General features: G+C 38.7%; 1 protein-coding gene across 3 annotated transcripts in view; it reads left to right on the top strand.

Annotated features, from left to right (window-relative positions):
- The window catches only part of elmo3 (engulfment and cell motility 3), a 130,294-nt gene that overhangs the window by 15,548 nt on the left and 97,911 nt on the right, over positions 1–16,835 (top strand). For 2 of the 3 annotated variants that reach the window (XM_088341096.1, XM_088341098.1), the window contains exons 2-6: positions 6,322–6,431; positions 10,768–10,808; positions 10,899–10,971; positions 13,038–13,088; positions 13,190–13,359. In XM_088341096.1, the coding sequence (XP_088197222.1) occupies positions 6,354–6,431; positions 10,768–10,808; positions 10,899–10,971; positions 13,038–13,088; positions 13,190–13,359 (413 nt within the window). In that variant the 5' untranslated portion in view covers positions 6,322–6,353. The remainder of the gene's footprint in view (positions 1–6,321; positions 6,432–10,767; positions 10,809–10,898; positions 10,972–13,037; positions 13,089–13,189; positions 13,360–16,835) is intronic. The other variant, XM_088341097.1, reaches the window with a different exon arrangement.

Raw genomic sequence — 16,835 nt, forward strand, 5'->3', positions numbered from 1 at the left:
CGGTGTATGCTGGGATTTATATACCGGCATTTCATTGGCTAACCAATGTGTCAATCATCATTTGAATCGATCGCTATTGGCTAAAGTTATTCGGAGCCTCGGATTGGCTAGAGGGCCAAAACAAACCCTGCAATTGGCCGAAAAAGATGTGTCAATCATCCGTTAAATCGATCGCTATTGGCTGAAGTTATTCGGAGCCTTGGATACGCTAGAGGGCCAAAACAAATCCTGCAATTGGCCGAAAAAGATAGATAGATAGATAGATAGATAGATAGATACTTTATTCATCCCCGAAGGGAAATTCACTTTTCCAGCAGCATCCCTAAGCTGAGAACAATCGAAAATAACTGAGAACAATCGAAAATAACACGGGAGCTGCTGGAGTGGCTGCCATTCGTGACGGCGCCGGAGAAACGATTCAATTTGAATCATGTACAAACAAACAAACAATTGAATCATGTACAAGAAACGATTCAATCTGAATCATGTACAAACAAACAAACAATTGAATCATGTACAACAAACAAACAAAATATTTATGTTTCAATAAGTGGAGTGTTAATAAAATGGGGGGAAAATAATTTCTGATACTGATATAACCAGGTAAAACTAATTTTAAGTTACCTGACCTGTCCAAATGAATGTTGTGCCATCTCACCTTTCCCACTCTCTCTGCTCGCTCCTGAAACTTTATCAAATAGTCCAAAATTTAAAGATGTGTCAATCATCCATTAAATCGATCGCTATTGGCTGAAGTTATTCAGAGCCTCGGATACGCTAGAGGGCCAAAACAAACCCTGCAATTGGCCGAAAAAGATGACTGAATAGCAAGTTTGCTAAACAACGCCATAAAGAAACATGTTTCATTAGTCTGTATCTGTAGATATTTTACTCTCCTGGATTTACTACACTCACGGTTGTAAGAAGACCATGATTGCGTATCATTATTGAACGTGAGAACTTAGGTGAGTTATGCGGCTTTATATTTTCCCGGTATCTTGTTTTAGAACGATCTTGATGTTGCTGTGATGAGTTGAGTGAATTAAACCCAATTCCAAGTGTTTATTGTCATATGCACAGTAAAGTTGCGAGCGAAAAAGAAAATAGAAACTAAGGAATGGTTGCCATTTCTTGAATTCCAAGACTTTAACCTTCCAAATGATATTTGAAATGATGCATTTAAGTGACATCGTACGGACACCGCATCCGCACGTGTCTACGACACGAATTTGCTTCTTTGCAAGCTTTGGGAATGTTAAGGGGGTAATCAGTTTGACTGAATCATCTGACTGTTTTGTCGACGTTCCCATTGTAGCGCCTTATAATCCCGTGTGCCTTATTTATTGAAGATATAGGACCTAAAACTATTTTTTTGGGGGTGCGCCCTATAACCCGGTGCGCCCTATAGTGCGGAAAATAGGGTAATTACTTTTTTAAAGTAACGTGCCTAACACTGATCACTACACAATGTGAATGATTCAAAACAAACATGTAGCACTTAAGTAAAATTAGGAGAAACTGCTTGAAGGTGTTTCCAGAAGATTAATTAAGTTAAGTCGGTTAAGTGGTAAGCATTGATTTGACAGGAGGTGCAATAAACAGAGCAGGAGCTTCTTTTTTTTCAGATGGGAGATGTGGTATGTGAACATTCCTGGAGACTGTGCACAGGGCGAGGTCCATTCATAGTTCTAAACACAAGCAGGCACAAGTCTGGACTCCTCTTAGTCGAAGAATAACTTGTTGGCCTATCTATAGTATGTGCAGACTTCCCATGGAATCTTGCATTGAATTCATTATTCTAAAACAAGGCCTTAATCGGCAATAAAATGTCTGAAATTAACAAAAGTCTTAAAAATGTGAACAGATAAGGTTTATATTTGCTTGAACTAATTAAAGATTTAGTAACATCAATTGTCTTTTTTTAATAATTCATTGATTTACTTCCGGGGCAACATCACGTTACCACATTAAAGGAAGTATCAAAACAGTGATGTGGTTTCAGCCTTTTAAAGCAGATGCATGTCCTAGGTCAGGGTGCCTAAACTTTTCAGAAAGCGGGCCAGATTTTGTAACCTGAAAATGTGTGTGTCGACTATTCAACCTGGCATTCTATGAATAGTCTTGAATGTATTCTCCCTCTGTGAAACATTTGCAGTGCTTGGTGATCAATGTTGCAACCTCGTAGCTCGCATTTGTAGCATTTTTATTTGAATGGCTGTGTCTCGTGAAAAGGTGATTCTGTGCTGTTAAAACTGCTTCCAGTTGCTTCACCTTTTCACAGCGTTTGTTTCCAATTGGCTTGTTGTAGTCAGCCTGTTTTGTCCAGCAGTGCCTCTTGATATTATATTAATTGAAAAGAGTGACAGTCTTTTGGCAAATTAGTTGAAAAATATCAAGTCATGTCATGATTATTTGTATAGCCCTTAATCACACAGAGTCTCAAAGGGCTGCACAGACCAGAGATTATTGCAAACCACAGACTATTATTACACCATCCCCTGATCTAAAACCTACATGAGGGCAAGGAAAAACTCAAAAGCCTCAAAATGAGGAAAATGAAGAAACCTTGAGAAGGGGCCGCACATGAGACAATCCCCCTTCCAGGATGACCAGGCTGTAATGTATGTTGCAATAAATAATACACAGATATTGTTAACATAAAATATAGGTTCTTCATATGCTATAGAATAGAAGTGTGATTTAAGCCTAGATTTGAACAGTTCCACTGAGGTTGCAGATCAAATCTCTGGGGGAAGAGCATTCCACAGGACTAGGGCCCGAATGGAGAACGCTCTCGAACCTGCCGATCTCTTCTTGGATCTTGGGATTTCTTAGTATATTTTTGGTATAAATGTATATTATACTGCAGTTAACATAACTGGTGGGCCACATATTAATTTTATGACAGAGGCTGCAGGCCAGTAAAAATCTGATTATGGGCCATAACTGGCCCCCGGGCTGGACTTTGGACACACTTGCCTTACCCGTAATACACATAGAAACATTAGACAGAGATGTTTACTTTGGACCATGGGAAATTGTCAATCTAAACAGAAGTGGCTGTCCGACAAAAGGTTTTTTGCCAAGGCTAAAAGCTGTTCCAGGTAATGTGTACAAGGCACGGAGTATTGTGGGCGAGAAATATTTGTGTTTTTTTGTTTTGTTTGTTTGTTTCAATTTGTTTGTTGGCTTGGTCTTAAATTTGGTTTCAAAAGACATTAAAAAGTTTTTTAAAGTCTTAAACATGGTCGTCGGTGCAACGGTTGTACCAAGTTCTCTTAGAATACTGTATTCACAGAGGTTGAAAGCCTGGCTGTGTTGTCTATCCATCCATTATCTGCAATGTTTATCTTCGGTAGGGTCGTGGGTGTGCTGGAGCCCATACCAGCATTCTTTGGGCAGGGGACACCCTGAACTGGTTGCCAGCCAGTCGCAGGGCACACAGAGACAAACTCACACGCTCATTCACACCTAGGGACAATTTGGACCGGCCTCGACCTGAAATGCATATTCTTGGAATGTGGGAGGAAACTGTAAGGGCGGGGAGAACCTGCAAACTCCACTGGATTTGAACCCTGAACCCCTGCACCGTGGGGCTGCACGCTAACCACCCAGCCCCGCTGTGCCACCCTGTGTTATTATTATTGCGAAAAAAGACAATTGAGTCAATTTAGAGCTAAACGGGTCGTACATTTGATGAACATGGCTGCTTCCTGTTAAGCCCCTTCGCAATATGCGTTTATGTTCGTAATGGATGTCAGTGATCCCGTCATCAGATAATTTCCAAGTACTGTTCCAACCAACAAATAGGTGCACAACTATTGAATACAACAAATCTTAAGATTCCAATACAGGCTTTTTTTCTTGTTGAACATAACTTTTCAACATAATCTTGTTATTTCATGACATGTAACTCTTCAATGAGTACAGAAACGATATTTTTGCAGTGTCTCAATTACCCATGCTCATTCTTTTTGCAGGTGACACCAACATATTTTTTTGTGGCAATGATTATATAGAACTAGTAACGACTGCTAATAAATCAAGTCAAGTCATTTTTATTTGTATAGCCCTTAATCACAATTAGTCTCTAAGGGCTTCACAAGTTATTACATATAAGATTAGGTTACTCGTATGCTATAGAGTAGAAGTGAGTTTTAAGCCTAGATTTAAACATTTCCACCGAGGTTGCAGATCGGATCTCAGGGGGAAGAGCATTCCACAACACCGGTGCCCGGATGGAGAACGCTCTCGAACCAGCGGAACACTTCTTGGCTCTTGGGATCACCAGGAGACCGGCGCTCTCGGAACGAAGGCTTCGGGCCGGGACATAGGGGGAGATCAGATCTGAAAGATATGAGGGGGAAAGTCCATGCATGATTTTGTATAGTAGTAGGAGAACCTTAAAATCGCATCTTAGGCTAACAGGGAGCCAATGCAGGTTAGCCAAAATTGGGGTGATGTGATCGTACTTTTTTGTCCTTGTTAAAAGCCTCTCTGCAGCATTTTGTACCAGCTGAAGACTCTTGAGTCTGGTCATCGGAAGACCGGAAAGTAGTGCATTACAGTAGTCGAGACGGGAGGTAACAAACGCATGAATTATGATTTCCGCATCCGACTGAGAAAGTATAGGACGAATTTTAGCAATGTTACGGAGATGGAAGAAAGCGGTTCTAGTAATTTTCTTCACATGTGTTTGAAAGGACAGATCAGGGTCGAAAATGACACCTAAATTTTTAAGTGAGTCACTCTGTGTGATGTGGCAATTGTCCAAGTTCACTACGGTTTTAGAGAATAAGTCACGGGACTTAGAAGGACCAATAACTAACATTTCAGTCTTTTCAGGGTTAAGACGCAGGAAATTGAGTGACATCCACTCTTTTATCTCAGTGAGGCAGGCCTCCAAAGTTCCACAGTTTAGTGTGGCAGATTCCTCCATCGGGAGATAGAGTTGAGTGTCATCTGCGTAGCAATGGAAACTGATATTATACTTACTAATAATATCACCTAGTGGAAGCATATAAATGCTGAAGAGAAGGGGGCCAAGCACTGAACCCTGCGGAACACCACAAATAACACTAAATGGCTCAGATGTCAATTCGCCATATTTAACGCAGTGTGTCCTATCTGAGAGGTAGGATCTGAACCATAATAGGACGCTTCCTGAGAGACCAATCCATTTTTCCAACCGTTCTAGCAAGATAATATGGTCCACTGTGTCAAATGCAGCACTAAGGTCCAGCAGCAGCAAAAGTGATGATGTGCCCGAGTCCATTGCCCGTAGGAGATCATTGGTTACCTTAATCAGAGCTGTCTCAGTAGAGTGGTTAGCCCTGAATCCTGATTGCATTGATTCAAAGAGATTGTTCTCGGACATGAAATCATTCAGCTGCTGTGCCACTACTTTTTCAAGTATTTTAGAAAGAAACGGTAGGTTTGACACAGGTCTATAATTACATAAGTTTTCTGGATCTAGGTTGGGTCGTTTCAGTGTGGGTTTAATGACAGCGGACTTAAAAGCAGCTGGAACTACACCTGAGGCGAGTGATATGTTTAAAATATTTAGAACTAGGCAATTGAAATTAAATGAAAAATAGATGCAAATTAATTAGCGTTAAATGTAAACAAGACCAAAGTGATGTTTTTTTGGTAATTTTAAACCAAACATTGAATTACCTAATCTGTTTGGCGATGCACCAATTGAAAATGTGAGTGAACAAAAAAAATCCTGGTAGTCATAATTGATAACAAAATTTCCTGGAAACCCCACGTGATACACATAAAAAGCAAAATCTCCAAAGATCATGCAGTCTTGAACAAGGTAAAACTGGTCTTCGATTGGGATGCACTCAGTACTTTGTACTGTACCTTGGTCCTTCCATACATGACATATTGTGGTGAGACACTTATCAACATACAGTGAAACCGTTAGTTACAGTACAAAAGTGAGCACTGATTGTTTTTAACCAGGTTGGATATTTGAATCATACGCAAGAGCTGTTTCTGCAGTCTAAGTTGTTACAATTTTAGGTTCTTATCAAATCAGTACAGCTACAGTATGTTTATTTATATATTATCGTATCGTGTATCTGTTTTTTCAATTTGGGCAGATTATTTGATGTTTCCATCAGTAAATTGTTGATGCTGTTTTTTTTTTATGCGTGCTGTTCCTAAATAAAGCCTCAATCAATCAAAACACCAAACTAGTCCATTACGCACGTCTTCTTTGTGAGCTTGGCAGTGGTGTGCAATGGTAAATCTTTTGGAAGACCTTGCTGGTGTCCCTCCTTATCCTTGAATCCATTGTACGTTTTTTTGTAGCAGTTTGCGTGTTGGAGTCCTGAGGTGCCAAAATGCCACAACAAAAGGACATAGTGAAAATAGCCATCCAGATGCCAGGGGCCTACCCTCAGCTCATACGACTGGACCAGGTTATACACGTACTCGCCATGCACAAATAGTTCTAATTACAAATCAAAATTGCATTTAATGTTCAAAAATGTCATATTTCATGAAGATTTATTATGTACAAATAAAGACGAATGAATATCATGTTTTATGGTCGTAGGTTTTTACTCAGGGGTCTCCAACCTTTTTCAAGATAAGAACCACTTATTGTTCCTTATTGCGCATAGGGCACCCAGTTTAGTATGAATTTCCTGGCCCGATAGCTTGCTAACTGTCTAAAAGGGGAGCTTCATAGTTTGCTAGAAAGGTAAACAGGTAAAAAAACTAAAAAGGAGTTAAATAGCTAGCTAAAAGAGTAAAAAGCCATCTAAATGGTCAGAAAGAAACCTAAAAACAAAGCTAGAAAACTAGATAGAAAGGAGCCCAAAATTTAGCTTGTTAATTACCAAAAAGGTATAATGTTAGTTAGATATCATGCAAAATAAATGTAAAAAGCTAGCTAGGTAGCTTGCCAAATAACTCCATGTTATTACTATTTTGTTAAAATTTAATACCAGTTTTTTTTTTTTTAATTGGAAGTAGGGTTGAATAGACTCAGTAAACAAACAACAACAAAAAATAATTTGACTAGAAAATCGCAATGATCCAGCACTGGTGAGATATTTTCAGAACAGGTCAGCGGGCACCCTAACTGTCCTCTGGGGCACTTTTTGTGCAAAATTGAGTTTAATTAATCTAGGGGCTTTCTTTAATCTCAAAGTTAACATTTTATTGGTGCATTGAAAATGGTCATTTGCATGAACTGTAAATTGTTTCCAATACACAATGGGTCAACCTTGACCTAAGCTCCCAGCTGCCTTTTTTCTTCATGTGTGATCTCTGAGAGTTTCCCTTTGTTTTATAAAATGAAAATATTTGATTTTATTAAGAACTCATTGAAGTTTGTGTTTTCTAGTCTTGTGGAATGTTGGTATATTTTTGTTACATTTTGTGACACATTATTTATTTACTCTTATGTATTTCGGGCCAATGTGAGTTTGTTTTTCTGAAAGTAAATCATTATTTAACCCAGAGTGATTTGTAGTTTTCTGTCCAACAATCACACAGTATGTCACATCGTTATGAAATAAACCACCAAGGTGTTACTCAAAATAAAGACATTTAATGAATAGTAGTTTTACTTAGAGAAACAATATACCAAATACACATGACGCACATGTGAAGTGTGAATATTAACTTGTGTAGAACTCAGGACAAATAGTGACTGCTGCAGTAATAACTAAAAATGCAAACATAATGCAGAAAAGCACAGGATGCAAATGTAGGTCTGACTTCCACAGCCTAAAGCATGGCTTTTGGGCAATTTATTCCATATTAACTGTGGACAATTCTGTGTACGGTGGACCTGGGAAGACTGAAGACCTGTGACACCACACGGTAGGACAGACCGTGGGCCAGCCAATACACGTAGATCAGGACCTCCAGCCATGGTTCTTTTCCCTCTTCAGCAGCTCCTGCAAAGCCCACATGGCCTTCTTGCTCAAGCTGAAATCCTGGATGAGTAATGACTCCACATCGAACCATAAGCACAGGATGGGAACATTCCTGTCCAAGTTTAGGGACAGCCACTCAGGAACACAATAGATAAGATAAACAATTTAGACATAAATGTAGGCATATAAAAGAAAAAAAGACAGCTTTTACTGTGATTTATGCATCATGAAAAAATTTAGAAATGTTCTTTTTTTATATCCAGTGACAACTCTTTTGAATTAAATTCCATATGAACAAAGGTGTTTGGGTCCTACAGGTAAGGTTTGGTGACGATATTATGTCAGCTTCAGGGTCAGGTGGATTTTTCTTGTGTTTGTTTACTTTTCATCGTGTCACACGTTAAAGAACCCAAGTATGTCATAAAATGGCATAAAAATACAAAAGGTAGGTTGTCATTTATGTCTAAACAAACATAGAGTATCATGTGAACGTGGGTTGTACGTTAACTCTAACTGGATTTGACCAACTGCGTCATTTTTTTAATGAGTGGACGTACCTTGTAAAGATGAATCAGCGCTACATAGCGCCGAAGCCGTCTTCAGTTTAGCGCATCTCTCCTCCATTGATTGGAGAAACAGAAAAGGTGATGAGCTGTCAGGCGATCAGTAATAACACAGCTGTTGAGGGCATTTTCAACATTGCACGGACTCCAACTTTCACACCGCAGGTTGAGACTCATGATGTCTACATGTGACATAGGCCAATACGTCACTGAGGTCTACAGCCAATTAGTATTACAGCCATTTACTGGACTGGGGTGGAACCTTGCAAGTGCCGTCCAATTTCTTTGGCGACAATGTTCACTTGCACTCCTCTCACTGAGGGGACTTCCCTATGGAGGGACCTCACCGGAGGGTTCTCAGGAGCAAGTGAGAGGAATGTGATTGGGCCTTAAACTACCTTCCCTGCTGTTTGGACTTGGTCCAATTCTTCGATACAGCTGACTGTAAACAGCCCACATCTTTGGCAACTATACCAGTAGAGTTACCTTCTTTGAGAAGTTTGATGATCCTGTCTTTGGTCTCGAGACATCTCTCTTGTTGAAGCCATGATTCTTGCCAATCGACTTAGACCAGGAGCCCTCCAAGTTGTGATAACTGCACTGTTTTTGACTGCTGATTTACCAGCAGACTTAATCTAAGCCAGTTGCTCAATTAAGCAAAGGAAATTGACCTGGTGTGTTCTTATTTTCTACTCAAAATGCACTGATTCCGTATTTATTTCCCTGCACTTGCTCTATAAAAGTAACAATTACTTAACATTGCAATTTTTTTCCTTAATTTATTTTAGTGTTTCAGGAATTTGGAATTATGTTGCACTTTGGAATAATCTTACGATTGTTTCATGTTTGTGATCTGAGTTTTTTCTACAAAATAAAATGTCTGAGTGAGGGCTTGTCCAAGACTGGTGATTCCATATTTTTGCTAGGGTTTGTGGTATTATGAATTAAGTACAAGTAGCACATTTAAAGATCCAATACTGTCTTTTAATAGAACACAAAAATAGCCCAGGGGTCGGCAACCCAAAATGTTGTAGGAGCCATTCTTAACCACGAGACCCCTAGAATTTTAAATGATAAAAAAATGCTTTAGCTTTTATCTCATCAGCTCATTATTTTTACTCACTCTGCCGTGTTGTACAAAGTTAAATGGAGCATAACGGGAAAGAGTTCAGCCAAAACAACATTGTACAACGTAGTACCGTTAGTACAAATATACAAGTGTTATGATGAGATAATATTGAATGCCTTTTCCTCTGTCATCTTGACCTGTAGTGGTCTAGTGATTATACAGTGTATTTGGGTTTATTATTATTATTTTTATTGTCATTATTTTTTATTATTATTGGGCTGCGCTGCAAGAATATAGTCTCACATGTAACTGGTCCGTGGTAAAGAAAAGGTTGCGGACCATTGTTTTAGACCCGGGGTCTCTAATGTTGTGCCCTGCGGGCACCCGGGTGCCCCCCATGGACAATTGAGGTGCTCGCGGACTTGTTCTGAAAATAGCTCACCAGCGCTGGGTCATTGTGAGTTTCTAGTAAAAAAAAAATGTTTTTCTTGGTTGACTCTTATTTCACCCTATATTAATTAACCTGGTAATAACATAGTAGCAACAATAAATGAATATTCAAATTAATAAAGTTATGGGCTTCATGGAATAAAAAAAAAAAAATTCAATTATTGATAATAATTTTCAAACAATTCCTTAAGAGAGTATGATAATTTATTCATGTATGAAACAAATGTATGTATTTATGTTTTTGTTGTTTTGCCGAATTATTAGTAGGAATTATTATTTACAGATATGACAACAAACCAAATTCCAATATATGGGTTTTATAAAGCGAATGAACAAACAATGTGCAATGTTTTTAGCTAGGTATCTTCTTACCTTTTTAGCTATTTAAGCTATCTAGCTAGCTTTTAGAATTGTTTGCTTGCTATCTAGCTAACCTGTTACCTTTTTTGCTGGTTATAATGCTAAATTTGGCAACTATTTTAGCCAGCTACTTAGCTTTGTTTTTAGCTTTCTATCTGACTATTAAGGTGGCTTTTTACTCTTTTTGCTAGCAATTCACTCCCTTTTAGTTTGTCTTACCTTTTTACCTTTCTATCTAACCACCAAGCTACTTTTTTATCTTTTAGCAACCGATCTAGCTAAGTTCCTATTTTAGAAATTTATATCAAATTGGGTGCCCTTTTGCGCAAATTAGGAACATAAAGTATTTCTCAGTTTGAAAAAGGTTGCGGACCACTGTTATAGAAGATGTGACTTTGATCCTTTGTATTGTTTTCGTGAGCAGAAGAAGCCTTTATCTGCTGTTATTAAGGAGGTTTGTGACGGGTACGTTTGTTCATAAATAATTATTTTGTACTTATTTAACATCAGTTTGAGCCGCTCTTTTTTAAGTTGACATGTGTTGTGCATGTTTAGCTGGAATCTCCCCGGTCATGAAAACTATGCTCTTCAATATGCCGACGGAGTACAGACATACATCACGGAATCGGTGAGTTAATAGCGCAACAAATTTTATAAATGTGACAAGCATTAATCCAATGAAACATCACTTGAAAAAGTTTGAGGCTACTTCATCCGAACTTTGTTTTTTTATAGATAGTTCTAGGGCTGCAACTAAAGATTATTTTAATAATCAATAAATAAGTCGATTCTATTTTGGATTAATCGATGAATTGGATTCCTTAAAGACATTTTTAAATTTCCTGCTCTTTATTTATTTATTGAAGTTTGGACGAATAATAATGTAGTGCACAAAACAACAGAATATTCTTGAATGTAAAACAATAATGATACAAGTGTTTGTAAAATAACTTGACAATAACCAACAATACTTACAAATTTATGCTATTCACCAACAGCCCTAGATAGTTCTTAACCACACAATATGCTAGATGGGTACCGTATTTTCTGCACTATAAGGCGCACCTAAAAGTCTTAATTTTTTTCAAAAGCTGACCATGCGCCTTATAGTACAGTGCGCCTTATTTATGGATCAATATCAAATCGCAAAGTCTTCCAACTACCGTATTTTCCGCACTATAAGGCTCACCTAAAAGTCTCAATTTTTTTCAAAAGCTGACCATGCGCCTTATAATACAGTGCGCCTTATATATGGCTCAATATTAAATCACAAGGTCTCGCACCCCCCCCCAAAAAAATAGTTTTTGGTCCTATATCTTCCATAGATAAGGCGCACCGGATTATAAGGAACTACAATGGGAACGTCGACAAAACAGTCAGATGATTCAGTCAAACTGATTACCCCCTTAACATTCCCAAAGCTTGCAAAGAAGCAAATACGTGTCGTAGACACGTGCGGATGCGGTGTCCGTACGATGTCACTCAAATGCATCATTTCAAATATCATTCGGAAGGTTAAAGTCTTGGGATTCAAGAAATGCCAGCCATTCCCTAGTTTATATTTTCTTTTTCGCCCGCAACTTTACCGTGCATATGACTATAAACACTTGGAATTGAGTTTAATTCACTCAACTCATCACAGCAACATCAAGATCGTTCTAAAACAAGATACCGGGAAAATATAAAGCCGCATAGCTCACCTAAGTTCTCACGTTCAATAATGATACGCAACCATGGTCTTCTTACAACCGTGAGTGTAGTAAATCCAGGAGAGTAAAATATTTACAAATACAGACTAATGAAACATGTTTCTTTATGGCGTAGTTTAGCAGGCTTGCTATTCAGTCATCTTTTTCGGCCAATTGCAGGGTTTGTTTTGGCCCTCTAGCCTATCCGAGGCTCCGAATAACTTCAGCCAATAACGATCGATTTAACTGATTATTGACACATCTTTTTCGGCCAATTGCAGGTTTTGTTTTGGCCCTCTAGCCTATCCGAAGCTCCGAATAACTTTAGCCAATAGCGATCGATTCAAATGATGATTGACACATTGGTTAGCCAATGAAACGGCGGTATATAAATCCCAGCATACACCGCGGACTACTCCACGTTCGGGGGGAAAATCGAGTCGGCAGCTGTTGCGTAAGTTGCGAGACCTTGCGATTTAATATTGAGTCATATATAAGGCGCACTGTATTATAAGGCGCATGGTCAGCGTTTGAAAAAAATTAAGACTTTTAGGTGCGCCTTATAGTGCGGAAAATACGGTAATTAGAATAAGTCCAAATCTGTCTCTCTGCCCTAAATGCATACAGTACTTTCTTTTTTGTTGTCTTTTGTATTGAACTCAATTATAATTCAACACCTAAAGAGCCCTTTCAGTGTTTGTAAACAAGTGTGACATAGCCAAACTGCGCATGCATTGTTGAAGCAAAATGGCAGAATCGTAGATCATAGATGTCAAAACAAACAAAAACGTTCTTTTGATTGGCGCTGGATCGCCTCCTTTGAAAGTACTCGAAAATTTGATATATTGACCTTAAAAGTGTACTGAAAAGTGTTTAAATTTGACCATGAAAAAGGTGTATGAACTTTGCAAAAAACAAACAATGCACATTCACGTTATAAAAATATTTTCTTGACTGTGCGCATTGGTGTTTATTATATGTGCATATGGTTGAACTTTTTTCAAAGAACCGTCTGGACATTAAGAACGGCTGCATCCTGCGTCTAACTAAGGCCCCGGTGAGTTTGTATGCACCATCCTCAACATCACTCTTCTCGCAATTGTGAAATGTGTTGAAAGATTATTTTTTTTTCTTTTCTTTTTGAATCCTTGAATGCAGGGTTGCTGTGCTGAGGACCTGTTTAAGGGCATTCAAAGCATGGACCTGGGAGTGCGCTGCGATTCATTGAAGCAACTCGCCTGCTTGTCCACTGATGTGACCTTTGCGCAAGAATTCATCAGCCGAGACGGACACCTCTTGCTGGTCAAGATAGTTGAAGACTCCAGCGAGTTAGTACTCTGTTTTTGATGCGCATGCTTGTTTTTCTTGCTATTTTGGGCCAAAGTACGACTTAAAAATAGAATAAAAGCACCAAAATCAGTATATTGAATCCAGGGGTGGGTAGAGTAGCTAAGAATGTTACTCAAGTACAGTGGAACAAATTGGTTCTCGACCAAAAATTTTGAGAAATTCTTGCTTCGCTTTTCATTCAAAAAATCGGAGTTCGAACGCCGGTACGCTAGGGTGCGATGCTGAGTGGCGTACGGGTGTAGATCGTGTAGATAGCCCCCACCCCTCGTGAAGAACTGTTATGACTTTCTTTTCGCTTTCACTTTTAATATTGGTGAACGGAGTGTTTTAGCCCCTAATTATGCCTCCGAAGAATGTCGGTGCAAGCAGCAAAGTTGCTACAGGTGAAAAAAGAAGAGTAGTGTGTACAACTATTGCATTTAAGAAATAAATAATAGCAAAATATGAAGAAGGTGTGCGAGTTTCCGATCTTGCTATACATACAGCATGGCTTCTGCTGAGCACAACAAAGGTAAGAAATCCTATTCATAATTATTTTCTTTGTCCTTTAACCGCTCACCACTTTTTGTGGAGACCCGGGTGCTAAATGACGTGTAAACTACCTGATTTTTTTATTTTTACACGTTCATGTTAGCGTAATCTTTCATACGGAAGATTACGCTAACGCGAACGTACGATTAGCCTGGGTTAGCTTCATGTTTACGTTCATGGCAAACATTCAGGGAACGGATTAAAACGATTTTACATTACTTTTAATGGGGAAAACGATTTTCGGTGATCGAATAAATCGGTTTTCAAACAGGGTTCTGGAACGGATTATGGTCGAGAACCGAGGTTCCACTGTAAAAGTAAAAAGTAGTCATTCAATATCCAATATATATACAGTGGCTTGCGAAAGTATTTGGCCCCCTTGAACTTTGTGACCTTTTGCCACATTTCAGACTTTAAACATCAAGATATAAAACTGTAATTTCTTGTGAAGCATCAACAATAAGTGGGACACAATCATGAAGTGGAAAGCACTTTATTGGACATTTTAAACTTTATTAACAAATAAAAAACGAAAAAGTGGGTGTGCAAAATTATTCAGCCCCTTTACTTTCAGTGCAGCAAACTCTGTCCAGAAGTTCAGTAAGGATCTCTGAATGATTCAATGTTGATCTAAATGACTAACGATGATAAATGGAATCCACCTGTGTGTAATCAAGTGTCTGTATAAATGCACGTGCACTGTGATAGTCTCAGAGGTCTGTTTAAAGAGCAAAGAGCATCATGAAGAACGAGGAAGACACCAGGCAGGTCCGAGATACTGTTGTGGAGAAGTTTAAAGCTGCATTTAGAAACAAAAAGATTTCCAAAGCTTTTAACATCACAAGGAGAACTGTGCAAGCAATAATATTGAAATGGAAGGAGTATCAGACCACTGCAAATCTACCAAGATCGGGCCGTCACCCTAAACTTTCAGCTCATACAAGGAGGAGCTATATATATATATATATATATATATATATATATATATATTCATTTCATCAGAGATGCAGCCATGATCACTCTGGATGAACTGTAGAGGTCTACAGCTGAGGTGGGAGAATCTGTCCATAGGACAACAATCAGTCGTATACTGCACAAATCTGGCCTTTATGGAAGAGTGGCAAGAAGTCAAGTCAAGTCATGTTTATTTATATAGCCCTTAATCACAAAGAGTCTCAAAGGGCTGCCCTGATCAAAGACTATTGCAAACTATTATTACAGACTATTATGACACTCATCCCCTCATCTAAAACCTACATGAGGGCAAATGATACACATATTATCAACATAAAGTATAGGTTCATATGCTATAGAGTAGAAGTGTGTTTTAAGCTTAGATTTAAACATTTCCACTGAGGTTGCAGATCGAATCTGAGGGGGAAGAGCATTATCAAACTTTCTTGTCTTAGTTAAGAGCCTCACTGCAGCATTTTGTACCAGCTGAAGGCTCTTGATTTTGGACTTGGGGAGACCGGAGAGTCGTGCATTACAGTCATCGAGACGGGAAGGAACAAACGCGTGAATTATAATCTCCGCATCTGACTGAGACAGCATAGGATGGATTTTAGCAATGTTGCGAAGATAAGAGAAAGCTGTTCTAGTAATATTCTTCACGTGTGTTTGCAAGGACAGATCGGGGTCAAATATGACACCTAAATTTTTAACTGAGTCACTCTGGGTGATCTTACATTTGTCAATGTTCAGAAGGAAGCCATTTCTTAAAGATGTCCATAAAAAGTGTCGTTTAAAGTTTGGCACAAGCCACCTGGGAGACACACCAAACATGTGGAAGAAGGTGCTTTGGTCAGATGAGACCAAAATCGAAATTTTTGGCAACGATGCAAGACGTTATGTTTGGCGTAAAAGCAGCACAGCTCATCACCCTCAACACACCATCCCCACAGTCAAACATGGTGGTGGCAGCATCATGGTTTGGGCCTGCTTTTCTCTAGCAGGGACAGGGAAGATGGTTAAAATTGATGGAAAGATGGATGGAGCCAAATCAGTGTTTGAAATAACGTCTGTCTTGGACGCCTGGGGCGTGCATCTTTTACGTCGGGCGAACAACTTACACAACGATGTCTGCCCGGGTGTCCGACAACTTTTTCCTTTATTTTTTATTTTATTCAAATTAAACGTTTGCTTTATTCCGATTTCCAAATCTTTGTTCGGTTTGGAAATTTCTGAATTTCGGTTCATTAGGCAATTTAGACTTGAGGCTGGGACGGAGATTTGTTTTCCAACAAGACAATGATCCAAAACATTAAGCAAAAGCTACAATGTAATTGTTTACCCAAAAACATATCAAGGTGTAAGAATGACCAAGTCAAAGTCCAGACCTCAATCTATTTGAGAATGTGTGGAAAGAACTGAATACTGCTGTTCACAAACGCTTTCCATCCAACCTCACTGAACTCGAGCGGTTTTGCAAGGAGGAATCGGCAAAAATATCAGTTTCTTGATGTGCAAAACTGATAGAGACATACCCCAAGCGACTTGCAGCTGTAATCACAGTAAAAGGTGGCGCTACAAAGTATTAATTCAATGGGGCTAAATAATTTTGCACACCCACTTTTTGGTTTTTTATTTGTTAAAAAGGTTTGAAATATCCAATAAAGTGTGTTCCACTTCCTGAATTTGTCCCACTTATTGTTGATTCCTCACAAGAAATTAAAGTTTTATATTAAATGTCTGCAAGTCTGAAATGTGGCAAAAGATCAAAAAAGTTCAAGGGGGGCAAATAGTTTCGCAAGCCACTGTAAAATGCTCAATAATGATTATGCATCACTCTTACAGTTCTGATGTTCTGAGTTTCTTTAGTTGACAGATGTTCACCATCAGTAGAGAGAGATTTTGTCTCAGGTTTAGAAAACAGATTAGTGTTGTAAATAATGGTTTTAAAACAAGGTGCAGGCAAAGTTTT

Source organism: Urocampus carinirostris, chromosome 7 (genome assembly GCF_059441175.1).
Source record: "Urocampus carinirostris isolate Australia breed hairy pipefish chromosome 7, RoL_Ucar_1.0, whole genome shotgun sequence".
NCBI lineage: Eukaryota > Metazoa > Chordata > Actinopteri > Syngnathiformes > Syngnathidae > Urocampus > Urocampus carinirostris.